Consider the following 23,974-nt stretch of genomic DNA (forward strand, 5'->3'; position numbering starts at 1 on the left):
TCGCACCTGCGATCCCCAGCATCGAATCCTCCATTGGCTGGCGGACTTGAGTTGGACCTGTTCCTTTGACGGCATCGGCGAGGCAGTAGCTCGCTCGCCTCTTGCAAGAGATGACGAGCTGAGGCGGCGCTCTAAAGTGCTTGCCATCGCGCACTGTAAATCTCCAGGTGCACTTGAATGCCAGAGTGCCTAGTCGACGAGAAGAAAGCCAAAGGACAGGGCAGGTGCTCTCGGCGGTATGTGGAACTTCAGGAAGGAAAGCCCATGCGTGGGTTAGATACAGAGTCCAACAGATGGCTTATACGCTGGTCCTACAATGACGTGAAGTTTTTGGAGCTCCCTATATTCATACAAGCCCAGGCCCTTACACCCTCCCCTATCTCCTCAAAGCATCCAGAACACTCGACCCGCCCGTGGTCGCATACGGCGACTTGCTGCCGCTCGACCAGTAGTCACTCCATTCCCCGCCCGTCTCGTACAGGGCGTGCTGACTTTCCACCTTTTGCCAATCAATGCGATCCCACCAGGCGCCCAGATACCACTTTTTGCCCAGGAGTCCGTAGTCTCTCAGCCACTGGTGTTCCCACACGTTGACGCACAGGATGGGCTGCATGTCCAGCGCACCGGCGTAGAGATTCGCCCGTGAAGAGCTAAAGTCACCAAACGAGCCCGCCGTCGAATTCCCCGTGGAGATGTTTCGTTCTTCCAAGCTCGGCAACCCCAGGCCACCTCGACCGGAGAGCTGGTCGGAGAGGATGCGGCCGTCAAAGGTCGCCATGTCCTTGTCGTCCCGTCTCGGTGCCGCGTCGGGGTATGGGGAGCCGGCGTTGTACGTGGCCAGAATACGCATGTCGCCCACGTTCTTGCCCTTCATCAGCCACACGAATCCGTTCCCGAACATGGCGTCGGCGGTCTCGAGCATCTCTTCGCGGAGGTTCTGCACACTGCCGAAGCTGGCCTCGATGCTCCTCGTGGTGTTCAGGCCTGGCTTGTGAATCGCCGGATCTTCGTTCTCGGTGAGGTACTCCCAAAAGAACCGCGTGAACTCGACCATGGCGGCGAGGTTGTAGAGGTGCGCCCGATCGGAGCGGTGGGCGCACTTTGCGTGCAGGTCGTATGTCGACGACGACTCATCCGCGGTGCCCAAGACCAGCTCGTTCAGCCGGTCGCACAGGTGTTGGGTGTATTTCACATAGGTCTCTTGGTAGGTCTCTGCACTGAGGAAGCCGGGGACGCCGTGGCGTGCGAAAAAGTCCTGTTTGGTCTGGTTGGCCCACACGGGGACGGTGTGTTTTCTGCGGACCTGTCGCTTGAGGAAAGAGGACGGCTGTGAGACGGCAAGGCAAGGTCAGTCAGTTCCGAGTTCTTTGGGAGAAAGCAAGACATTTGATCTGTCTGTACATACCGTGGCATTTGCTTGCTTGACAAAGGCTCGCAGGAGTGACTGCGGCCTTGCCGGAGGTCTTGTGATCATCACTGGTAAAATGGAGCAATGCAAGTCTCAGTGTCCGAGACCATGGAAACGGATTGACGAGCATCCAAGTCCAATGCTCCAAATTTCTTTGAGGTGAACAAGACCGCAGTCGCCAAAAATGGGTTAGTGCAATGGTAGAAATCTCGACCAATCACATGGCTCCATCCAGACGCTGAGCCTCGTTCTTGAAACTCCCTCTGCCACCCCCATCCCTCCCACTACACCATCCCCCAACGTGTTTGACCTTCTTCTCAAGCTTCTAGAGCCTATCGTTTCAGCTCCTCCAGTCCTTTCCTCGCACTGTCGCGCTCTACCTCGCAGCAAAAGGTTGCGTGTCGTAGGGCAAAGCGGCAAGCCACTGGCTCTCGGCGATGCTTTTGTCGATCCCACCACATTGACTTCTGCATATTCATAGACACATGGGCATCATGGCTGCCCAAGGCTGCAGAGTTCACGCCTTGACTCCGGCACACAAGCGACACGCGACCAGATCCCGGTCGTCGGGGCTCACCTTCTTTTTTGTTCTATAATGAGTCTTTTCCTTTGTCAGGTCGATCAATAGGTGAGTACATCTCTTTTCTCTTTGTCAAAACGGGGATCGACACAAGGCTTTGAGAGTCTTTTTTTCTCTTCTCTTCGTTTGCAAGACCTATTATTGGATACTCCAACAGAGTGACAATACTTGTCCTGGTGACCTTTTTGTCCTTATACTCTGTGATCTCTTTGGAGAAGGCATCATTTTGCACATATCTGTTTATTGCTTAATTTCGTCGCTTTTCCACGGCAAGCCGATCCTTGCATATCTGTTTCCAACCATGAATTATCATATGCGCCTCTGTATAGTCCGCGTCTTGGTAGCAGCGGCCATCCTCTGCACCTCGTCTGCCTTCCAGATTGTTCCCAACTCAGGTCTTTTCCGGCGAGACGATGGCTCCTGCTCGGCGGTCGATTCCAAGCTTCCCAACGACTTCAAATGCCCCGCAGGAAACAACTGCGTGTCCCTCGACAATTCGTCGTCGGCCCTCTGTTGCCCGGAATCGAGTTCATGCAACAACATCCAGATAATATCCTGCGACGTGTCGTCTCAAAACGCAACGGCGAATCCTACGGCAGGGATATTCACCACGAGACTTGGGGACAAGCTACCACAGTGTGGAGACAAATGCTGCCCGTTCGGATATTCCTGCATCCAACAACCTTCGGGGCCTTCCATTTGCAGCATCATCCAGAGCACGAGCATTGTGGGAAAGACGGACCCATCTTCGGGCAACACATCCAATCCTTCGTCGGCAAGCTCTTCACCTACAAAGTCGACTTCAACTACCTCAAATACCAGCTCGACATCTACGTCAAGCCCAAGCAGCGTCAGTGTGTCGGCAGCGCAGGTTGAACCTCAATGCAACAAATTTCCCACCGGGGTGTTCCTCGCTGGCTTCTTTCCTGGCATGTTTGTGGGTGCCTTCCTGATGCTGGCGTGGGTCATCTGCAGCGGACGGCATCGTAAACCAAAGTCTCGACACTCTTCTGGTGGTTCGTCCATCTACAAACCAACCATCTCAGATCCTATCCCTTTGGATGCCTCTAGCGGCCTAAGAACGGACTTCCTCCGCAAAACCACTGATCGAGCAAAGTCCATGTTCTCCACAAGGAGCAACCGAAACAGCCAACAACCAGCTACTAGTCACTGGAAGATGCCAACGCCTCCATTTCCCAACAATATCCCCGTTGCTCCAGCAGGCTTACCCGTCACGCCAGAGCGGAGGCTTGCGCATGAACCCAGCATGGAAAGTATCAAAGTCTACAGTCCACCTGCCGGAGCGATCCAACACCCCAATCCCGCAGCAATTGCCCCATTGAGGGGCATGGCAGCACAGCGATTCCCACTGACCAACAAGAACAATATGGGCAGTCCGTTTCAATCCCCTCCCAACAACAGCAACGGCCCTATCGCGGCGAACCGAATGAGCAGTACTCTGAGAGATGAACGGGGAGTCAGCGTCTTCTCTGGGAGGTCAGACTTTTCGGCTGAGAATGAAGGTCCCACACTGACGCCGGCACGATACAACGGTGACTTCAATCCGTCACAACGCATGCGGTCCGAGAGTCGAGTTGAAGTCAGCAGACCAAATACCACGTTTACAGAGATGTTACATGAAGCTGGGTTCCCTGATCCCATGCAACCACCAGACCAACACACGCCGGCTGTCCCGAGGATACCGGACGGCTATTCAGGGAGGAAACAACGGATATAAACGAATGTTTTACGAATGTTTGGACAAGAATCAATGGAATCTGCAAGCGGCTGGATGATGAATTTTTCTGCGTTTTGCTATGAATGACTGTCTCTTACTTCCGACCTAGCCCATAAGTCGCCGAGTCTGATGCGTGGCCGATGACGGACGTCTGGAATGAGTCGCAGTACATTACGCACTGTGCTTGGCCAGTTGGACCCTAACCGAAAGGCGCTGGATATCTGCCTGCATTCAGTTTCAAAGGCTGGAGCTGTCGAATGTGGCGCCCTGTTTTGCCCGCTTAATGACCAGCTGGAGCTACCCATACTGCATTGGGTATCCTTCAACCGAAACCTTGACAGGAATGGAAAAGACATGAAAGTTAGACGACGAGAAAGAGGACATCGATAGACATTGGGATAAATACACCAACGGGCAGACTTTCAAAATCATTCTTCCTCACGTTTGGTTAATGTGATATTAATTCGAAAGACACAGAAATAGACCTCAGGTTTCCTTAATCACGTGAAATTGCATCACCAGGACCTAACCGCTTAGTAAGCAGAAACTTTATCACATCCCCAACAAATCGGGAAATCTCAAAACAATGGTTGTTTGTTTGACGGCTGTGCCTGAGCTTTTCCGGGTGGAGGTTCATTTTTGACGTGGCCCTCTTTGACTTTTCGTATTTGGTATTATACTGCTGAACATCGTAAATTGTATGATGTCGTCCGATGAACTCGAAAGGCTTCGGCAATTGCTTGACGAACAGACACGCCTCCGTGAAGAAGAACAGCGCCTACGTCTAGTCGCCGAAGAACGGGCAACCCTCGAACAACGCCGTCGAGAAGAGGAACTTGCATATTTTGAGCATAGGACAGGCAAGACAAGCCTACCCGAGTTCCTAGATGCGTGCCATACCTACCTCCATAAAGACCTGACTATCCAAGACCGCGCCGAATCTACGCAAGGTACGCCTGCCAATGCCGACCAAAAACTCCGCCCGGACCGCATTGTTCCTTGGACGAATTTTGCGGCACAGCAGATTCACGTGTGGGGTCTCTTGATGGAATCGGACTTCGTCTCTGAGAGGCACTTTTCCTCACGTCATACGTTGCAAGAAGGTGGAAATCAGCTTCACCAGCGAAGTCTAAGCTCGGAGCTAGACCTGCACTACTTTGTCCGGTTCGCGGTCAACGACCGAGTGACCTCGATCGTCGAGCGGCTATCGCAGCATCCAGATCTGCGCGAGTCCTTGGGGCTACGGGGCAGCGTCAAATTTGAAAACCACGGGAACATGCTGAGTCCGGACGATGTCCTGACGGACCTCGAGAATTTGGCCGTCGCTCAGCCACGGCGTCGCTCACCGCGCTTACAATACCCTTCAGAGTTCAACGCTACTCTTCCTCGATCCTCGTCGCCCAGTCGATCTCGACCCTCGGTCCCTCGAGCTGACCAATTTTGCGTGTATAGTGTCACCGACGGTGATGGTAATGTCACCCACAAGGTCCCATTACTGGTTATGGAATATAAGGCGGCGCATAAATTAACCTTAGGTCATCTTTACACTGGACTCGCAGAAATGGTTCTAGACGACATTATCCAGGAACAGCTTGAGGAAGATGTCTCCAGAAAGTGCCAGCGACTAGTGGCCGCGGTGTTGACACAGGCATTTGCCTCCATGATAGCTGCCAGGCTAGAATTCGGATGCGTCTTCACGGGCGAGGCCATGGTCTTCCTCCGCATTCCCGAGGAGTGCTCCTGCTTACAATACGCCTTGGTAGTCCCGCAAGGTGACGTGGGGTTGACCACCGGCTGGACGCCAAATTTAGATGCAGACAACCGACTGCATCTTACGGCGGTCGGTCAGCTGCTGGCATTCACCTTGAATGCTATCCGGAGCCCTCGGCGCAGTCTACGGTGGCGTCAGGAAGCCGAGAGACGACTTCAGACATGGCAGCTGGTGCTGGAAGAACTGGCAGCGAAAGTGCCGGAGGAGGAGGTACCCGGATCAGAGTATCGCCCGCCGTGTGGAAACGAAGCGTATCTTCTCGGAAGGTCTCCGATCCGCCGACGGCTGCGCCCCCGACACTTCGCGACGAGTGATACCGGCGAGACGGGACGAAAATATTCAGAGGAGAGTGACGCAGACGATGGAGATGACGGTTATGATGGTAATGGATTTCCTTCGGGAACCCCGAGCCGAGCGCCGATAAACAAGTCACGGGCCCCTACACACGGAGGGACACGATGTGGGCGTCCGGGATCTCGAGGAAGCTCATCAACGACGCAGCCTGGGTCTGGTCGACAACGAGACCTAGGACCCTATTGTTCAGCCTTGTGCCTCAAAGGTCTTGTAGAACAGGGTCCTTTGGATCGCTCCTGTCCAAACGTGCGACAGCATGGCACGGGCCTACACCACGCACTCGACCGTCGGCAATTTATACAGTTGGTCCGCCGCGTTTTTCAAAAGGACCTTGACTATTGCGAAGAACTATTCCTCTACGGGGCGACAGGGTGTCTATACCGCCTCCGCCTGCCTGGGTGGGGCTACACGGTGGTGGCCAAAGGTACGCGTCCTGAATTTGTGCGAGACCTCCAGCGCGAGGCGACGATTTACCAGACCTTCCTAAAACAGCTTCAGGGAACGTGGACCCCTGTATATCTGGGAAGTTTGCACCTCAATCAACCTCTCTCTTACGCGGGCATTGCACCAATCTCGTACTTGATGGTCCTGTCGTATGGAGGATACTCGATAAATCACATGCGAACCGTGCCCGTGGTAGTCGACGCGGCCTTGGAGGGTCTGCGAGCGATCCACCGTCAAGGGATCTTACATGGAGACATCGCACCGCGCAATATTCTGTGGAATGCGTCAACGCAACAAGTGGTCTGGCACGATTTTGGATCCGCAAAGGTCAATCGGCCCCCGCCCCTCGGCAAGAAATCGGTGAACCCGCAGACCGTCACAGTCTTGGGCAAGAGAAGTGCGAGCTCTGTTGTAGCATTGTTCGAAGCGGAGCTTTCGAAGGTGTCGGCGATATTCAAGCCAAAGAGATCCGTCGTGAGGGAAAACCCACTGTTGTCAGCCTATGCCTCACGTTGGAGAAATCCAACCGAGGTCCCGAAGAATCGGGAAGAGGCCAGCAGTATGTCCCTGCATGTTATAGCCCAGTAACAAGGGTAATTTTGTAAGATAGACAGTGAGGCGCAAACCCTTTGGGCACTCCTCAAGACGCTAGCGAAGCGATTAACTACATGTACTCGGTACTGTACGCGTTCTTGATTAGTCTCCTCTATCTAGTTTCTGTGCAATATCCCCACTACTCCTACCCTCTAATTACAGGAGGAAACGGGCCTAATCGGGGATTTAGGTATTGGCAGTAGAACCCCACGAAAAACCTGTATTAAACTTGAGTACTTATACACTATGTATCCCTATCGTTACTACCTATCCTTACTACCTACCTAATTAGGAAATTAAGTTAGTCTAGTTATTTATAGATGAATTGTATATTATAGAACGATGAAACGAGGCTATTAATGATTAATTTAATGTTATTATTGATGGAAGTTGAGTTAGTTAAAGGATGGCGGCGACGAAGGGGAAATGGAAAGTGAAATCGTTAGAACTAGGATCAGAATAACTAGGATCCGAAAGTCACGTTATCTGTCTTTTCGCCAGCTAATCGATAAGCGCCGATAAGGGCAACCAATCAGAAGCATAGCTGTTCGTTCAGTTTTGCCGGTAATACTAGCTGACTAGCTCAGCTAAAGCTTGGCTAGATGAACACAGCACACACACGGCAAAGACATCACACGTGACCATCACGGCGCACCATCAGTTCGTGGACTTCCGCGCACTGGCACAGAGAGATATTAATCGAATCGCCACCCCCTGTTTGTTTCCTCGTGCGCTTTGCCTTGTGATCTTACACTCATCTTCAATATCGTTCTACATGGGGCTGTGACCACGCTCGCCCATGTGAATCTGCTTGGGCCGACCATCGAGGATATTGCATGGCACAAGGCGGGGAGCTTCAAGCCTGGAAGCTTGGCCCTTTCAATAACTCAGCTGCCGGCAGTTGCTGAGGTCCTGAAAGGAGGAGCAGCAGAGAAAAATGTCTCACTATTCTTTGTTGAGCCTGGATTCTGCGCTTCCATCTGACGCAGATTCATTGAGGCCAATGGTCCAAAGACTAAATGGCTCCCTTGCACTTGCGGCGTACCAGGCCGAAAATTGAACGGACGTGGCCAAGCTGGTCAGAAACATCGAGGAAATCCAAAGAGCCAAAGGTCTCGTCAAGTTGTCGAAGAGTTGACCAGGCGTCTTCAAACTTGTGTTGCTGAATACACGCCTCAGTCCGCGGAAGGAGGAGACGTCTGAATGCTTTTGACCTTTGTTTGCCATGGATTCTGAGGTCTTCGGTATCACACTTCGACAGATTTTCGGCGTCACGAGAGCGTTGCAACTCACAGAGAACATCCGCCAGATGATGCTTGTGGTGATAACGGCTGGATTCCGTAGAAACCGCCTTGATACAGAGAGTCAAGCAGTCTGCCGCATGTGCAAAATCGCCGTGGTATCGAGACACCCGACCAAAAACGGTATTTTTCAATCGAACGACCTGCAGTTCGTATTGCGAAGGAATGGGAACTCTTGACTTTCCCATTGCTGCAAATATAGCAGTGCTTTGTCGAAGTCCTTTCGCAAAATTGCATTCTCGGTCCGAGAAAGTAGGAGTCGTCCATTCAGGCAGTGTGTCCTGATGTCTGTAGTCGGTGTCATATCTAAGGCAGCTCCGATGAGGTCATCCGATTTGCCGTGGTATCCTTCCGATCGTAAGATCGCACTTTGCCTGTTAATAAAAGACCAAGCTCGGTGTAATCAGGGAGACCAAAATGTGCCAATTTTTTTCTTGCGCGACTGAGATTGCCTGCTTCGCTCGAGGCAGTGCGATGAGCTTGGACGCAGCTAGAGAGGCCTGCGTCAAGTTCTCACGCACCCGAGATGGAAGAACAGGGCAAGCTTCATCGACCACATACTTCCAAAACGTTCGAGGTATGGCAGCATAAGATTTCCAAGTTCGCGAAATCTGCTAGATCTTCAGCAAATCCCCCTTGACGCTGGCACCATACTACAATCTAATGACTTGTCATTCGGGCCAGTCTTGACTCTGTTGTGGCGTGCCTTGGGGAAAAAAAACTGGCTATGGTCCATGATATGATAAGCTAGCTTTAACCTTAGTCATTCGCCGGCAAATCTTGCGGCAGGAAGTAGAGACAACATTCTCCAAATGCTTCAACCAAGGAATTCATCACACGGCCATTGTGAATCCAGTCGCGAATCGGATCCTTGCCATGGTCACCCAATCCGTAGTCCGGTGGCTTCAATTCGCTCCGTGAATTTTCGAGAAGAGCTGGGCCGAGTTCGCACGTATGTCGAAATCAGTCTGAATGTTTGTCGCAGAGAGACTTGGACATCTGTTGGGGTTGCCGCTCCACAGCGAATACTTTCGGGAGCGAAAGCTTGGTGCCGTGTTGTTGGATATTGATCATACAACTCTTCAAGTCCTTCCTCCAGAAGCGATCACCAATGCTGAGACTGTCGGATATCTCTCAGATGCTCCCGTTGTAGGGCGAATCTGTGACGAAGAACTGAAACACTGTTGGCGGGAAGACGCTCAATTGGCGGAGTGGAGGTCATTCGAAGATTCAGGAGAGGAAAGATGAAACATTTGTCTGTGGATAGTACCAAATCACATGGGACACAGGTTCGTGCAGAGATGTATTTGATATCTTTCAATGGCGGAAGCATCAGGATGTACGTACGTTCTTTGCAGTCGACTTGGTCATTCGCAGCAGTGAAATGTACCTGGAGATCAAATCTTGCTATTTCAACTTAGAAAAGCTTACCAGGAGGAACGGTGTTGATATGAAATATAATGCGCATACTCGTACATCCACACAAGACCATGGGGCCATGCAAGACATGCCCGAAACCCTCCACTTTGCTGTGTTTGTGGAAACATCCAACTCCATTCTCCTCGTCTTATCTTTTGCTCCACTGTGAATCGCTTCCACGCCCTCTCGATGCTGGCCCACATACCATCCCCCTTTCGTTGCTCATGTGCTCAAACCCTTACTCTTGGATTGTGGCAAACCCGTCAGGGACTTTCCAGCCATGGTTCATACATGCACGGATGTATGCTCTCTTTGCTTCTCCCACCCCGTAAGTAGAGCCAGGGTGACCAACGAGTCTTGCTGGTCGCTGTGTGTCAGACAATGCCATCCGGACTTGCAAGAGAAGGCTTTCCACCGTAAAACTAGCACTCCATCCATTATTGGTCAAGACCTCCATGCACATGGCACCTCCTTCGGTCACGTTCCCACCACCACCTTGACTGAAGGGCAGAAAGCGAGGCTTGGCTACTCGAATGAATGGAGGGCTCCAAGGATAGTGATGGGTGAACCGCATCTCCATGACAATTGATGCCACTCCAATATTTCTCATGTCCTGAGCCAGAGGTAGATCCCTCGGAAAGCTGTGCAATTCCACAATCCATTGGTACATGTTGTTGATCAAGCTGCGGTCGATGTACCACCCAAGTGTGGCTGGCGGAGTGCTCTCCTGAATCTTCAGCGCATCCTTGAGGAGACGCATGAGCGCCTTGGTGGCTACTGGCGTAGCGTCCTGGGGTTCCGCCATAAACTTAATGTTTGTGACATCCAATTGTCCGGCTATGAAGTCGGTCTCAGCTGCCACCTCCGCTGGCCGCTTCTTACCGTTGACGCGGGGGCACTCGGTGCTGGACCCCAAAGGCTCAAGGCCGTCATCCTGCCGACCGGCCCCTTGAAACACAGCCAGATCTTGCGCATCCGATAAGACGCTCTCTGCATCGTCTACGTCTCGCTCGGCCGTCGCTTGATTTGTATTCGATATCGTCTTCGTACGCTTCCCGCGAAGAGCCCCTACCATTCCGATGCCGCTGCCAGATCTTCGAGTCCTGGATATGGCGGTCAATGGGATTGTTATTGGCTGTCTCTCTTCGTTGTAAGCCTCTAGGCCAGGTTGCTGCCTATAAATCTGACCGGCCACGCCGTTTCGAACGTCAATTTTTTCCGTCTTGACGAACAAATATCGCGTCTGCACCCAGTCAACTTTCGGGACCACATAGTGTGGTGAAGCGCATCTGAAGCTGGCTCGGTCATTCACAATTTCCTGTAGGGAAAGCACTCTTGTAATTTTGAGCACAGAACCATGCCAACTGCTAATGGCAGAACCGAGCTCCCCAGTGTACTGCAAGCTTGTTCTTGCGTAGGGGCTCACATAGATACCATTTCCATATGACCTGCCGTGCAAGACTTCATCAAACCGGAGACCTTGTCGAATTATTGAATGCCAGTTGCCGATTGCACTTCCGTGCCACGCAAAAATGGTGGGATAATTGGTTCCGGTGGCTGACGCACGTTGCTTTACGTTGTTATTGAAGCGCTTTTCTTTGTCTGGAGCCCCTTGAGCGAAGCGGAATTGGATCCAGCTCTCCATCCCCCCCACACGGTCTTCAGGCTTCCCGCGAATTACCGCGTCGTCTTTGGTACCAATGTCGTCGACCTGCAAGATACAAGACCTGTTGGACGCAACAATCCAACGGAGAAGATTCAATGCCGGTGCCGAAATCCGGTCTGTCCATTTCGTTAAGCTGGGATCCTGGCTCTTTCCTTGACTCTCCAGATAGCGTCGCATCCTGATCACGGATGGTAGGGTATCCAGCAAGCTCACGATTGCATCTTCCTGGTGTTTTGGAATGAGATGGTCAAAGTTCTTGTCATACAAATAACAGTCCGCTTTGACGGGGAAGTCGTCTTCACCAGAGGTTTCAATGAGACTGCCAGAGTTGCCGATAAGCCCCGGGAATGGGATAGAAATAGGTGAATCGAGCCAAATTCGAGGCAATTCCACCTCCTTGACGCGACAATGAGCTGCAGTCTCAGTCTGGACACAGAGCAGTACAAGCCAGTCACCTAGCTTGAGTTTCTGAACCGATATGTTCTTCTCTTCATCTTGTTCGATCACCAGCTGCCTCAATTTCCTATACCACGTGCATGCAAAGGACTTCTCGTGGATTAGTGGTACAGCTGCTTGCGTTGACAGAGTTCCGGTATGGTACGGTGCAACGAAACGCGGAACTCTGGGACGTGGTGTGACAGGTACGACCAAGTTCATACCTATAGGAAACTCTTTGAGTCTGCCGCTCCTAGCTGCTGCGTAGCATAAGCTGATCAGAACATCGACCACGTATGGCTGGACCATGATTTCCCACTCTAAACGAGGACCGAAACCGAGCGACATGTACTGGTACAGGCAGAGGGGCTTCAGGCAGACATATGGTTTAAGGGCTCCAAACCCTTCATCGACTCGGCAGTGGCACACGAGGCAGAATTCCGTGCATCGAACGAAATGCCTAAGGGAAAACTGCATAAGGATTAATGGCAAAGAAGCCTTTGCGAGTCGATTCTGGCGCATATGGTCTGCGACGACTATTGGGGGTAGGCCCCTCGCATGGGCGTCATCATCACAATGATAGGGTGACATGTCGTCAATGTTTGACAACGAAGATGTCTGTCTCTCGTTGATGAATTTCTCTGCACCGAGCCAGCTTAGCTGGTACAATTCTCGAGCCGAGATGATCTTGAAGACTCGTTCTTCGAGTAATTGGTTGATCGAATTCCCAATACACAATGCTTCGAATGCATGTTGATCGTTTGATCCAGCTTCGAGGCCGTTCGCTGAGGTCGCATTGTCCGACTTTGTGTATTGGTAGAGAGCGAGGACTTCGCGTAGCGAAGGTTTGTAGTGGCTGCAAAGTCCCACGCGCATCTCCACAGAGTCCGACAGACCTCGTTCATTGACAACTCTGGTTGCGTCTAGATAGCCCCGTAAGTACCTGATCAGCAACAAGAAGTAGTGCCTTCGTGGCACATTCCATGCTTCGAGGGCTTCATCTGAGAGACCGAGTTTGGAGACTCGGACTGAAATGCAAAGAATCCCGCCAGAGGTAATGTTCCCAAAGACTCCAACGCGGAAGCCGGAATGCTTGAGAGCTGCAAGATCTGCGCGTACCTTTTCCGTCTTCTCATTGGGATCATCTAGCAAGCTGGTGGAGTCTGCTCTGATGTCGGAGTGGCGATCTGTGTCGCTAGCCTGACAGGTACCCAGGTCAATGTCAGAGTCGCTCTCGAAATCGAAATCGAAATCATTCTCCTCTTTCACATGGTCGTCTCCGATATTTTCTTGGACATAGCCCTTTCCCGTGACTGAGGCCAATAGCTCCGCAATTTCAGTCAATAAGTCGATAACAGGCTTGCCATGGGCATGTTCAGTGACTTTGCACAATGTTTCTGCAACGATCGGGTCGTGAGACGTGTCCTTGGTGTACAGCACAAATGAATTGCCGTCCGGGTATTCTCCTAGGTCGTTGGCAAACACTTCGATGGTCACTCGAAGGCTGCTCCCGGGATGGACATAGGTGAAGATAAACAAGCCCTCCTCCAGGCCACAAACGTTCTCAATGTTCTCGATTTTCATGCGGTTGGCGGCGGCCAAGTGGTTGAGGAAGAGTTTCCGGCCCATACTGGACGGAGGGGAGGGCCAGTGGGAGGTGGTTGTGTTGGCATAGAACTGAGATTAAAGGAAACGAGTTGGAGGGTATCAGGAGGAGCTATATTTGAGATTTACGCAGTCGGTAGATCCCACCACGAAGCAGCTCAATGAGAGATACCACCGGCGGAGTGGGAGGGAGGCACTAGGGGGAAGCTGAGAGAAGAGAAGGCGGAGAGAAGACTGAAGGACGAAGAGGATCGAGGAAGTGAGAGGGAGTTGAAGACTGTGGCAGGGATGAAAACAACAAGGCAACTGCGCAGACATGGTGATTGTATCCGCACCCAGTGATTCAAAGTCGATAGGGCAGAGCGTAATAGAATCAGGCCGCACCTTCTTGGGTGCAGCGCAAGCATAGAGAACCCCATTAAAGAGAAATAGAGAAAGGGCGCAGAGATTGAGCATTGTGCTGGTCTTCTCTTTCCACAGCTATTCACACTCCCAGGTCTTGGAGAATTTTTGACACAGGCAAGTTGACAGCAGACAGGAGTGCTATATTTGCTGTTTTCCTGCCTGCTGGCAGTCCAGCCCAAGAACCAGCTTCTGTCGTTTTGATAGCTGTCTTAACTCACAAAGTGGTAATTGCGGTTCCTCAAGACAATGGTTCTCCGATCTACGAATTTTCAAAAAACTATGAAGAAAGATGATCAGACACTTGATAATCAGGGAGAAACACACAAGTCGTGCCAAGCCGATGAATGCCGTCGGTGTATAGTTATTCCGAGCCGACAGCACCACCACGAACGACAGACATGTCTTTGGTACCTAGACAATACCTGTCTTGTCCACAGCTTCTCATGGTCACAGATGGATGTTGGCGAATACGAGACCATCAGCCTAATAAGTCCACGGTGAACGGGAATTGGACGCAATCTTGACTCCACGCTTGAAGGTTCGGATTTATGTGATGCTGGCCACAAGACAGTCTTCAAGATCAAGATGCCTTCCCGCATAGACGCGGAAGAGCACAGTGAACAGAATGAGGGCGGCAGTGGGCCGATGCTTGCGAAACTCCATCAGTCTCAATTTGACCCTGTCGAATTCCTGAACGATTCACTACCCAACCTAGGTTTGTCGTCTCAAACCCAGCTTTCAAAATCCAGCAGGTCTACACAAATCCAGAGTGCCTCGACCGAGTCACTTGCACTCCTCACTTCGCTCAACACAATCTCGATCCGTGCTTCCTCAGAGTTGACAAGTTTAACGGACGAGATCATCCGCAGTGGAAATCGTCTTGCCTATGAGGTAGAGGTGCTTCGTGGTGATGTGAATGGGTTCCACGAGCTGTTGAGCGATTCACTACGGGATGATATTCGCCAATTTGTCATTGATGAGGTTACCAGTATAGAACCACCAATATCAGGTTCGGAGATTGATGGCGACGACTCGTTGCAAAAAGCGCAGTCAGAGAGCGAGCCTGACTTCATGACTCGACTACGATTGCTGGGCAAAGTGAAAGCACGTCTCGAGTCTGTGGTTACTATTTTCGGCGAGGCAATGAAATGGCCAATACCTCCCTCTGAATTGTCCATGGCATCATCTCTCATATCAGTCTCTTCACCTGAGTTGGGGATTCAAAGCACGGCCGAAGATGACAAGGCACGTGAGGCATTGAAAAGCATTCGGGCAGAAATTGACGAACTACTTGGGCCAGAACCAGCTGGGTATGCTGGCCTTGAAGCGGCCACCCAAAGGGTCGAAGAGTACAGACAGCTTGCAATACTCTGGAAGGGCACTGGTGAGGAAAAGGCCAGAATCAAATTTGTTGATTCATTGATTAAACTGGTGGAGGACAGGCGGAAGACACTGGATGCACGACAACGGGCTCGAAATTCCAAGGCGGCTAGTTCTGTACGATCAAGTTCCGCCATGGGTAGGAATCCGAGAAGCTCAAATGAGGGAAGTGGTGGTGCAGCCGGACTGTTTCGGAATCTGCAGCGCTTGAAGGACGATCTGTATCTCGAATGAGCTCTGGGGTCTTAGACCAGACCGACACTGGCAAATCTTTGCAATGAAAATTGAATTCTTTTCATATGAGCCCTACTCGCGTCATCCATTGCACCTTCACCAGTGCAGGTAAGAAGTCCTCCTCAACAAGCACACGCTGCTTTGGCTGACCTCAAAACCGCCTAAAATAGGGTCTGGTTCATTCAAGTTGCAATGATCCCTGCCTTGCGCAAGCCGCATGTCTAAAGTTCCCTGTCGCTGCGCACCGTGGCAAAATGGTTTCTTCAAGGCATATTGCGTAACCCCACACTCAAAATCTCAAAGGCGTGAAGAACCATCTGTTCTTGCCGCTCAGGTATCTCTCCTCCAAGGCCTTCTTGACGTTCTTCTTGGCATCCTCTCTTTGGGAGACCTCCTTGAATGTGTCGTTCGAAATGACACTCTTCAGTCCTTCGAGTTCTAGCGTGTATCGTGTAGGCATGATGTGGTTGTAGTTGATCATCTTGATGAATGGCTTGACTTTTGATCGTTTCTCCATTCGCTTTTTGCCCATGCGGCGCGTGACTTTCGATGGGTAACGCTCGATGCCTGCGACCAGGGCGTAGGAGAAGGGATGCTGTTTCGTGCCAGAGTCCTGGGGCTGGATGATGACAACCTGTAGACGAAGCGTCAGACCTTCGATTTCTTTTCAAGCGTAAATGTGTTGTTTCTCCCATACCTTCTTTCCGGCATACCGGCCTCGAGTGATGATCGCCACGCGGCCGACCTTGAGAACTATTCCTTGTGTTATTATTGTCGCAGAATTGAGTGTATGCGACTTTACTTACACTTCATCTTGAGGTCCGACTTTCGCGCTTAAAAGATGTGGTTGAATAATAGGGAGAGGTTGAGGCTGCAAAATGCTTAAGTCGCTCGTTCGATGCTGAATTGCTCAAAAATTAGTCTTGGCAGAGTAGGGTTTTCGAAGTCACGTGTCACATCTGTGTTCGAGCCAAGCCGCGCGATAAATGCCCGTCTGACACGTCTGACAGGGAGAATACTCGCTTGCACCTGTTGCTATGACCCCAAGCAACGTAGTAAATAGTGCAAGACGCTGGCCATTATCTTGTTGAGGGTGCTACCGTCAGATGGGCGCGCAGTGTACAAATTAACAGCCTATATGACTGTCACCAAGATAATTTTCCTTGTCATAACTATGGGGTCTCTTTCTAGCATCTAGGGACCCGCGCTTTGGTGACCGTTACACGTTTCTCTCCGCCCCCTCTCCTGCAGAGGCAGGTCAGCCGATCCGTCCGTTAGCTTTGTTTACATCCCGATTTGTCTGGCCAATCATAAGTGCGCTGCGACCCGACATCAACTTGTGCCAGCACGCCAGCGCCAAAGTCTCCTCCTTTCACCGTTATACTAGCATCCTTGAGTTTTATGTGCTTTTGCGTCTTGTTTGCTTGCTGAATTTATGCTGCTACACGCTGGAGTATGTGAAGTGCGTTATGAGTACTGCAGCTTCAGTTTGATTGACAAACATTCTTCCCAAAAATTCCCCGGACAAAGGCATTGACCATGTCCACTTATTCCGCCAGTTCGCGGGACGCCTCTCGGGACCGTGCTGAGTCTCGAATCGTCAAGCATCAACATTCATTCTCAGAGTCAGGCAGAAGCTCGGTGCCCATGTGAGTCCTTGCCTCCTTTCGAAATACCATCAGCAGACACTGACTTGTAGACAGGTGGGATAGCTCAGATCCCGATAGAGCACCTCCACCACTTCCATTGAATCCTGGAGTTCCAGGAAGCCCTCTGACTAGATCTAATACATCAAAACGCATTGACGAAGCTGCTGCCCTGATCGCCGCCCGAGCACGAGAAAATGCCCCCAGCTCCTACACAAGCAACCCTCCTCCGACGTCACCAGACAGGAATGTCATACGAGCACAAAACAGGCGAATGCAGAACCTGCAGAGCCCTGGAATAACTAGACTGAGCGATTCATTGGAAAGGCGATCACCAGAAAAAGGCCTTCGCACAGCAAAGTTCGTGGATTTCGAGGATTTTCCCAGCAGCAGAACGTCGGAGCGCAGTCCCACGAGACCAAGATCAGAAACCCCAACACCTACCGAGAAGAGCTCGGCAAGGTCAAAAGAGAGCGAGAACACACCGCCTTCATCGAACATGCTAGCGCTGCAGACAATCAGAACTAGGCAGGATGCCACGCCTCTTGGTGACATAACAAACGGAGCTTCACCTTCGATGCCAACATCCTACTCCTTTGATGCACTGTCTACTCAGATTTTGAGCTTGACGTCAATCATCACAAGTGTTCAAAAAGAGATGACGAGCCTGAATAAGAGAAGTAAAGACAACTATGGCGACCTGATGAGCCTCAAGGAGGCTACAACGGCCAGGGATGAAGACATCCGCAAAAGCCTCAGAGAGCTTATCGCAGGCCTTGAAAGCAAGTTCACCAATCTCGACTCTCGGCTACTTGCTGCTCCTCCCGATGCCACCAGATCAGCTTCCAACTTGGGGATGTACTTCGACGACAAGGCACATAATGGCTCGCCCCGCCCCAAAAGCCTCGGCCTACCGCGTATTGGAAGCCCATCTAGCTTCTCTGCTTCTCTTGATCGCGAGTTGACCGCCTCACCGTCTATTACATGTGTTGACGGTGCTGCAAGCATCGCTCTCCTCGAGAAAGTTCTCAGGGAAATGGCCACCCGCGAAGGGCAAGATAAAATAATGAGCACCCTCGAAGCAGTAAAGTCACAAGCTCTCGTGCGAGCGCATTCAGATACCCCTACTTCGACTGCCTTTGACCCCGCCATGATGTCGAAATTGGAAGATATCCTTGTGTTCATGAAGGACATGAAGGAGGAATCTGGTTCACGCGCGCTAGTACGCTCGAACGGCAATGACGGTAGCAAGGGCCCCTCAAACCTTGATCTCTATCTCGAAGGGGAAGCGAAAATGGGTAAAGCAAGGTCAGGTGCTGAAGGTCGAGCGTCGATGTCAGCGTCCGACTCAGTCGTTGACGACATTGTCACAATGCTGAAGAGTGTCAAGCAATCATTGGCCCAAGGGGGCGGGCTCACGAATGAAGTCAAAGTCTTGGTTCGAGAGCTACGAGGAGAGGTCTTGGGAATGGGACGAGAACTCGCAAAGAAACTGGAGCAAACGTCATTGCCAACAAAAGGTGCTGGTCCGGAAACAGAAGCAGCAGTGACGGATGAGATCGCTACCATTGTGCAGCAAGGGCTTGCTGAGCTCAAGGAACACATGCATCACATTGTCCAGGAAAGCGGGAGACGATCGGCAGAGCACGTTAATCCGGCAGTCGACACGCAAGAAGTCGTGCGGGCCGTTCGTGATGTCCTTGCAGATTTACCTCAGCCTCGTGAACAACCACTCCGAGACCCCGTGGCTGAACGGGAAGAATTACTCATTGCCGTTAGAGAGGCTTGGGAGGACTGCAAACCCGAAATCGCACTCGAACATTTCGGACTAGAACGAGATGAGATCTTGGAGACGTTGAAGGAGGGGTTGAAGTCGTATCAACCGCAGCAACCCAGCGCAAAAGATGCCGGCGCCACTTACGAAGACGTGCTCGAGGCAGTCAGAAAGGGCCTAGCAGACTTTGAGCTTCCTCCCATTCCCGCGCCAGCTGGGATCACTCGGGAAGATGTCTTTGCTGCTGTCAGTGAGGGAATCAAAGGTATCGAATGGCCAGACATGTCTGCATCCCGGGGTATAGACATTGACCTCACCAAAGACGATGTCTTCGAAGCTGTGCGAGAAGGACTAGCGCAACATGACACCGTCACCAGAGATGAGATAAGTGACGCGGTCAAAGAAGGCCTTTCTCAACATGACCGTGTTGCCAAAGAGGTCGAATTCAATCGTGAGGACCTGTTTGACGCCATCAAATCTTGTCTGGAAGGCGAACAAAATCCCTTGGGAGGAATGGGCGAACGAGTCATCGAAGCGATGCATGAGTTCCTCGGCAGCATGAAAAACGAGTTCCAGCAATATTCAGCGGCAAATGGTAAAGACACGGAACAGGTGCTCGACGCGCTCAAGGACGGATTGGAGGACCTAAGAGCCGACATAGAAAGCTATGTTGATCGTGCTGCCGATGTTACTGGCAAAGACGAGATCATCGACACAGTCAAGGCTGGATTTGTTGCAATGCAAGCAGATCTCGACAAAGGCTTTGCGGCACGCGGAAACGCAGCCCCGAACACACCTGAACTCTTGGACGCCATGGAGAAAGAGTTCGAACATCTTCGTGAGACTATCAGCAAAAACATGGCCAGGAATAACGCTCTCTCCGAGAAGGACGAGATCCTCGATGCTATTCGTGACATTGCCGACGATCGCCAATCGACCCTCAGCGGTAACAATGAAGACATTGTGCGTCTAGTCAAGGACGAATTGGAACATATGCGCACAACCCTCGCTGGAACTCTTGTCAAGACCAGCTCTTCAATGGATCGTGAGGAAGTTCTTGATGCCATCCGAGAAGGACTGGCGTCGTCTCGTCCAAAGATCGACGGAAACGAAAGTATTTTGTCCAATACTAGCGAGCTTCTTGATGCATTTCAAGACGGCGTTGATGGTATCCGAGCCGATATCCAAAAACTAACGGATCGCCCTGTTGACCTCAGCGCAAGCTACGAAATTCTTGACGCGCTCAAGACAGGAATAGAGGATGTGCGAGCAGATATATCAAGACTCCATGAGAAGCAGACAGAGGACTCGGACACCGCTACCGCCCGAGGGCAGGAGATGGTGATACACGACCAGAATCGCATCTCCACTGAAATCGAAGGTTTGAAGGTTATGATCACCCAATTGAGGATCAAAGTCGAAGCGCTGGACGGAATGGCTGGTCCACCCCCTCCAACAGAAGCTCGAGTACACAAGGACGATATGATGGAGCTTCAAGATGCCATCCAGCAAGTTCAGGAATCCGTCGATCGTAATCATAACGTTGAGGCACGAATCCACAAGGATGACCTAGAGGGTTTGTACACCGCCATCGACCAGGTAACCAATGCCGTCAATGAAGTTCGAGATACACCTCCTCCGGCACTGGTCATGCCAGAGAATGCTGCATCGAAAGAAGACACCGAAGCCATCGAAACACTCCTGAGGAACATTAAGGCTAGACTTGACGAGGCAATTTCACCGGAATCTGAGCCTCTGGCCAAAGCGAGTCAAGTCGACGCCTTGGAGTTTGCCCTCAGGGAAATGAAAGTAGTGGTCGACGAAGCCAGTGAGCGTGCAGCTGAACAAACCAACAAAGAAGATTTCACCTTGATCGAGTTGATGTTGAAAGACATTCAAAGCGGCATGGAAGAGTTCAGGTCCAAGCTAGAGGAATCCAAGACTGAACAAGGCAGTCTCGACAAGTCGGACCTGGAAGTGGTTGAGTCTCTCTGCATGGATATAAAGACCCAGATCGAAAACATCAAGCTACCAGATCTGGGATTTCTCCCATGCAAAGATGATATTACCGACGTGAAAAATGATCTGAAGTCTTTTCGGGAGCAATTCGAGGCCGACAATGGCCTCACTGCGCAAGCATTTGAAGCAAGGAAGATTGAACACGGAGGCTTGGCCACGAAGATCGACGATGTTAAAAACATCATTGGCGATCTCCGAGACGAGCTCATCGGAAAGGTCGAAGGAAGTGCAGAGGGGATTGTGGAACTGAACAAAGTACTTGGAATGCACCATGATGATATGACCAGATATGCTACGGCAGCCAGCATCGAGGAGATGTCCTCCATGCTCAAAGACGAACTCGAACGACACATGGACCACCAATCTACCATTAAAGCGCAGATGGAAGAACGAGACGCTACCTTATTCACCAAGCACGAGGAAACCGGTGCGGAACTCAGATCTGTGATCGAGGACAAATTCAGTGCACTCATGACCAAGTACGATGATGCTCAGCTTGCCAGCGATGCGAAATTGAATTCTCTAGAAGAGCGGGACAGTGCGCACTTGGAAGCTACAAGCAGCACGAAAGCGGTCGTGGACGATCTCAAATCGCTCATGGACACTTTGGGGACAACCATCACGGAAACCTATGATCGCATCTCTGAAGACTCCAAAATCGTGTTTGGTTCGATCGAAGAAACTAACTCGAAGATGGACAACCTACACACCGCCAATGCCTTCGAGCATGGTCTGACTCGGGAGGAGATTGCAAAGACATTGGCAGCAGCAACAAGACTTGAAGGCACTCTGTCAGACCACCAACCTGCAGTACTATCCGCAATACAGGAAGTACTCGGGGTGGTGACCCAGCATTACGAGCATTCGCAACAGCAAACGGAGAACTTTGCACGAGCAACAGAAGAGATTAAATCTGGTGTGGACTCCATCCCAGCAGCTATACCACCCTTGTTGCCAGCACTGCCCGCTGCTGAACCGGTCAGGGAAGTAAGTAACCAAAAGGAGTACGATGACAGCGAGCTACACGATAAACTCGATACTCTCCTTTCACATGCCAGCTCCGCGAAGGATTTCAACGATTTGCATGACAAGCTAGACACGCTGATCTCCCAGACCAACTCGTCGAAGGATATCAGTGAGGTGCATGACAAGCTGGATACTCTTCTATCCCATGCCGAGTCGGCGAAGGATGCCACAGAATTGCATTACAAGCTAGATACTCTTGTTTCTCATGCGAGCGAAGCGAAGGAGATATTCGCTGGGCTGGAGGAGCATCAGAAGGAGTCTCGAGACTCGTTGGCCAACCTTGGGAAACTTGACGAGATTCACCAACAAGTGATGTCGACCGCGGCTGAGATTGCCGGAATGGTGACCACACAGGCAAGACTCATGGGGGAGCACCACGACTCCAAAGTTGCTGAGGCCACAGAAGCGGCGATTGCCTTGGAGAAGCGAATGGCCCAGAAGGAGAAAGTCGAAGCTGATATTGTTTACCTCAATGAAGAAAAGAACAATCTCCTGGAGTCCATGGCAACGTTGAGGCGGGAGCAAGAACAGCTCATTGGGCAGACAAAGAAATTGACTCGAGATGTGGCGAAGCTTGAGACTGCGCTGCAAATCCGACAAGACGAGATGCGCGAGATGAACGCCAGAGCAGAGGTCCTTGAGCGTCGCATCCTCGAGGGACTTGTGAACCAAGCTCGAGCGGTTAAGACGTCTTCAAAGACTATCAACAGATCAAGAATCAGCCCAGCCGAACGCGATGCATCAATGAGTCTCAAGCGCGTTCCAAGTACCGCTAGCACAGCTACAGCCAGAACTTCGATCAAGGGCGGAAAGTCTACCATCGGCAATGCTGTCGGTACAGCCTTGAAAAAGAGAACGCCACTAACCTCAAACACCAAGGCAGTGTCAGCTCCAAGAACATCTGCTGTTGACCGGCGAATTCTGAGCACCAGCCATGTCACTGGTAACCGTGGTCGGAACACGCCCGATATGGCTTTGATGCTTGCCCCTGTGCCTAAAACAACCGGTCTGGTCAGTCTCAAACGCAGCCAGTCTGTAAAGAGCAACCCTAGCAGTTATATCAACGGACGGAAGGCCAGCTGGAATGGTGTACCAACAGAGTTGACGGACAAAGAGAACTTTGACGTTGACCACGATGAAAGTGATGACGACAATCATAGCGAAACAAGCACTGAGAGGAGGACGAGCTATGGCACAAGCGTCATGTACACCGACAGCATGACATATGGCACAGGAAGCTCGTTGAGCAGGGACAGCAGGAGGTCGACCAGCTGTGGTAGCAGCATTGTTGGGACCATTAACGGACAAACGGATAGCATTGCCGAAGAGGATGAGGAGCTGGAGACGGACGAGAATACCCAAACGGCCATGGTCCTACGCAACGCTCAGGCTTCTGGTAATGACGGTAATGACGAAAGTCAAGAGGACTCGATGGCACTGACCACGATGACCGGATCACGTGGCACCATTGTCGAAGAAGACATGCTGTCCGACATGCAGCCTCAACCCGCAGTTACCGAGGAAGGAATGAAGTACCATGGCAGTGACAGCGGGCTAGGGACCGAGCCGTTGACAGCAGGCTCGGAGAGCCATAACGAATACTTCCACATGACGGCGTAGGATATGGGCAGTTCAAGAGAATGGACATCATGAGGAGGGAGGCGTTCTGGAGTCGTTGTTGTCTAATGTTTCTTCTTGGCTAGATAGTCAGATGAAAGGGTAGTGAGCGTTCAGCGAGTATTATTGCAACACAGTGCCCGGGACGGGGTTGATGACGGAACAAGTATCGAGATACTCAATATGGACATTGGATTGACCTAATATAGCTTGTATGGCCTCAAGGTTGCTGCTGACATGTGCATGATTCCCTTTTTGGTACAGCCTCGTTGGATGGCCAGGCAACCAATCAACAGGGACGATCCTAAGCCTTTGGTCTGCCAACGTGATCACCTTCCTTCCTCAAGGCATCCAAGGCGCCTTTCCCGTTTTCCCCAACAATTTCCCGCCTGGTTGTGCGTCATTCCTTCCTCATTCGCTGCGTCTGGTACCAGCGAGAGCCCAGCAGCCCAGATGCACGATGCCACTTGTTTGATCCCAACTTGTACAAATTGGTTGGCTTCCCTCCTTTATTCTTCACCCTCATTGACGTCCAAAGTGACCTCCTTCCATTTCTAC

General features: G+C 51.4%; 8 protein-coding genes across 8 annotated transcripts; 4 read left to right on the forward strand and 4 right to left on the reverse strand.

The window, feature by feature from the left end:
- Window positions 1-376: 376 nt before the first annotated feature.
- On the reverse strand, window positions 377-1,474 carry Z517_07181 (uncharacterized protein; the record flags this gene model as incomplete). The annotated part of the gene is made up of 2 exons (XM_013428919.1): window positions 377-1,327; window positions 1,406-1,474. The coding sequence occupies 2 exons, from the start codon at window positions 1,472-1,474 to the stop codon at window positions 377-379; spliced, it is 1,020 nt and encodes a 339-aa protein (XP_013284373.1).
- Window positions 1,475-2,289: 815 nt separating this feature from the next.
- On the forward strand, window positions 2,290-3,726 carry Z517_07182 (uncharacterized protein; the record flags this gene model as incomplete). Its single annotated transcript, XM_013428920.1, has 1 exon — window positions 2,290-3,726. One exon carries the CDS (start codon window positions 2,290-2,292, stop codon window positions 3,724-3,726), a length of 1,437 nt encoding a protein of 478 aa, XP_013284374.1.
- A 703-nt stretch (window positions 3,727-4,429) lies between these two features.
- Window positions 4,430-6,883, forward strand: Z517_07183 (uncharacterized protein; the record flags this gene model as incomplete). Its single annotated transcript, XM_013428921.1, has 1 exon — window positions 4,430-6,883. The coding sequence occupies one exon, from the start codon at window positions 4,430-4,432 to the stop codon at window positions 6,881-6,883; it is 2,454 nt and encodes an 817-aa protein (XP_013284375.1).
- Window positions 6,884-7,904: 1,021 nt separating this feature from the next.
- On the reverse strand, window positions 7,905-8,378 carry Z517_07184 (uncharacterized protein; the record flags this gene model as incomplete). Its single annotated transcript, XM_013428922.1, has 1 exon — window positions 7,905-8,378. The coding sequence occupies one exon, from the start codon at window positions 8,376-8,378 to the stop codon at window positions 7,905-7,907; it is 474 nt and encodes a 157-aa protein (XP_013284376.1).
- Window positions 8,379-9,847: 1,469 nt separating this feature from the next.
- Z517_07185 (uncharacterized protein) lies at window positions 9,848-13,339 on the reverse strand (the record flags this gene model as incomplete). The annotated part of the gene is made up of 1 exon (XM_013428923.1): window positions 9,848-13,339. The coding sequence occupies one exon, from the start codon at window positions 13,337-13,339 to the stop codon at window positions 9,848-9,850; it is 3,492 nt and encodes a 1,163-aa protein (XP_013284377.1).
- Window positions 13,340-14,305: 966 nt separating this feature from the next.
- On the forward strand, window positions 14,306-15,334 carry Z517_07186 (uncharacterized protein; the record flags this gene model as incomplete). The annotated part of the gene is made up of 1 exon (XM_013428924.1): window positions 14,306-15,334. The coding sequence occupies one exon, from the start codon at window positions 14,306-14,308 to the stop codon at window positions 15,332-15,334; it is 1,029 nt and encodes a 342-aa protein (XP_013284378.1).
- Window positions 15,335-15,623: 289 nt separating this feature from the next.
- Window positions 15,624-16,147, reverse strand: Z517_07187 (uncharacterized protein; the record flags this gene model as incomplete). The annotated part of the gene is made up of 3 exons (XM_013428925.1): window positions 15,624-15,968; window positions 16,032-16,087; window positions 16,141-16,147. 3 exons carry the CDS (start codon window positions 16,145-16,147, stop codon window positions 15,624-15,626), a joined length of 408 nt encoding a protein of 135 aa, XP_013284379.1.
- A 726-nt stretch (window positions 16,148-16,873) lies between these two features.
- Window positions 16,874-23,419, forward strand: Z517_07188 (uncharacterized protein; the record flags this gene model as incomplete). Its single annotated transcript, XM_013428926.1, has 2 exons — window positions 16,874-16,983; window positions 17,038-23,419. 2 exons carry the CDS (start codon window positions 16,874-16,876, stop codon window positions 23,417-23,419), a joined length of 6,492 nt encoding a protein of 2,163 aa, XP_013284380.1.
- Window positions 23,420-23,974: the final 555 nt, after the last annotated feature.

Source organism: Fonsecaea pedrosoi (assembly GCF_000835455.1).
Source record: "Fonsecaea pedrosoi CBS 271.37 unplaced genomic scaffold supercont1.4, whole genome shotgun sequence".
Classification (NCBI taxonomy): domain Eukaryota; kingdom Fungi; phylum Ascomycota; class Eurotiomycetes; order Chaetothyriales; family Herpotrichiellaceae; genus Fonsecaea; species Fonsecaea pedrosoi.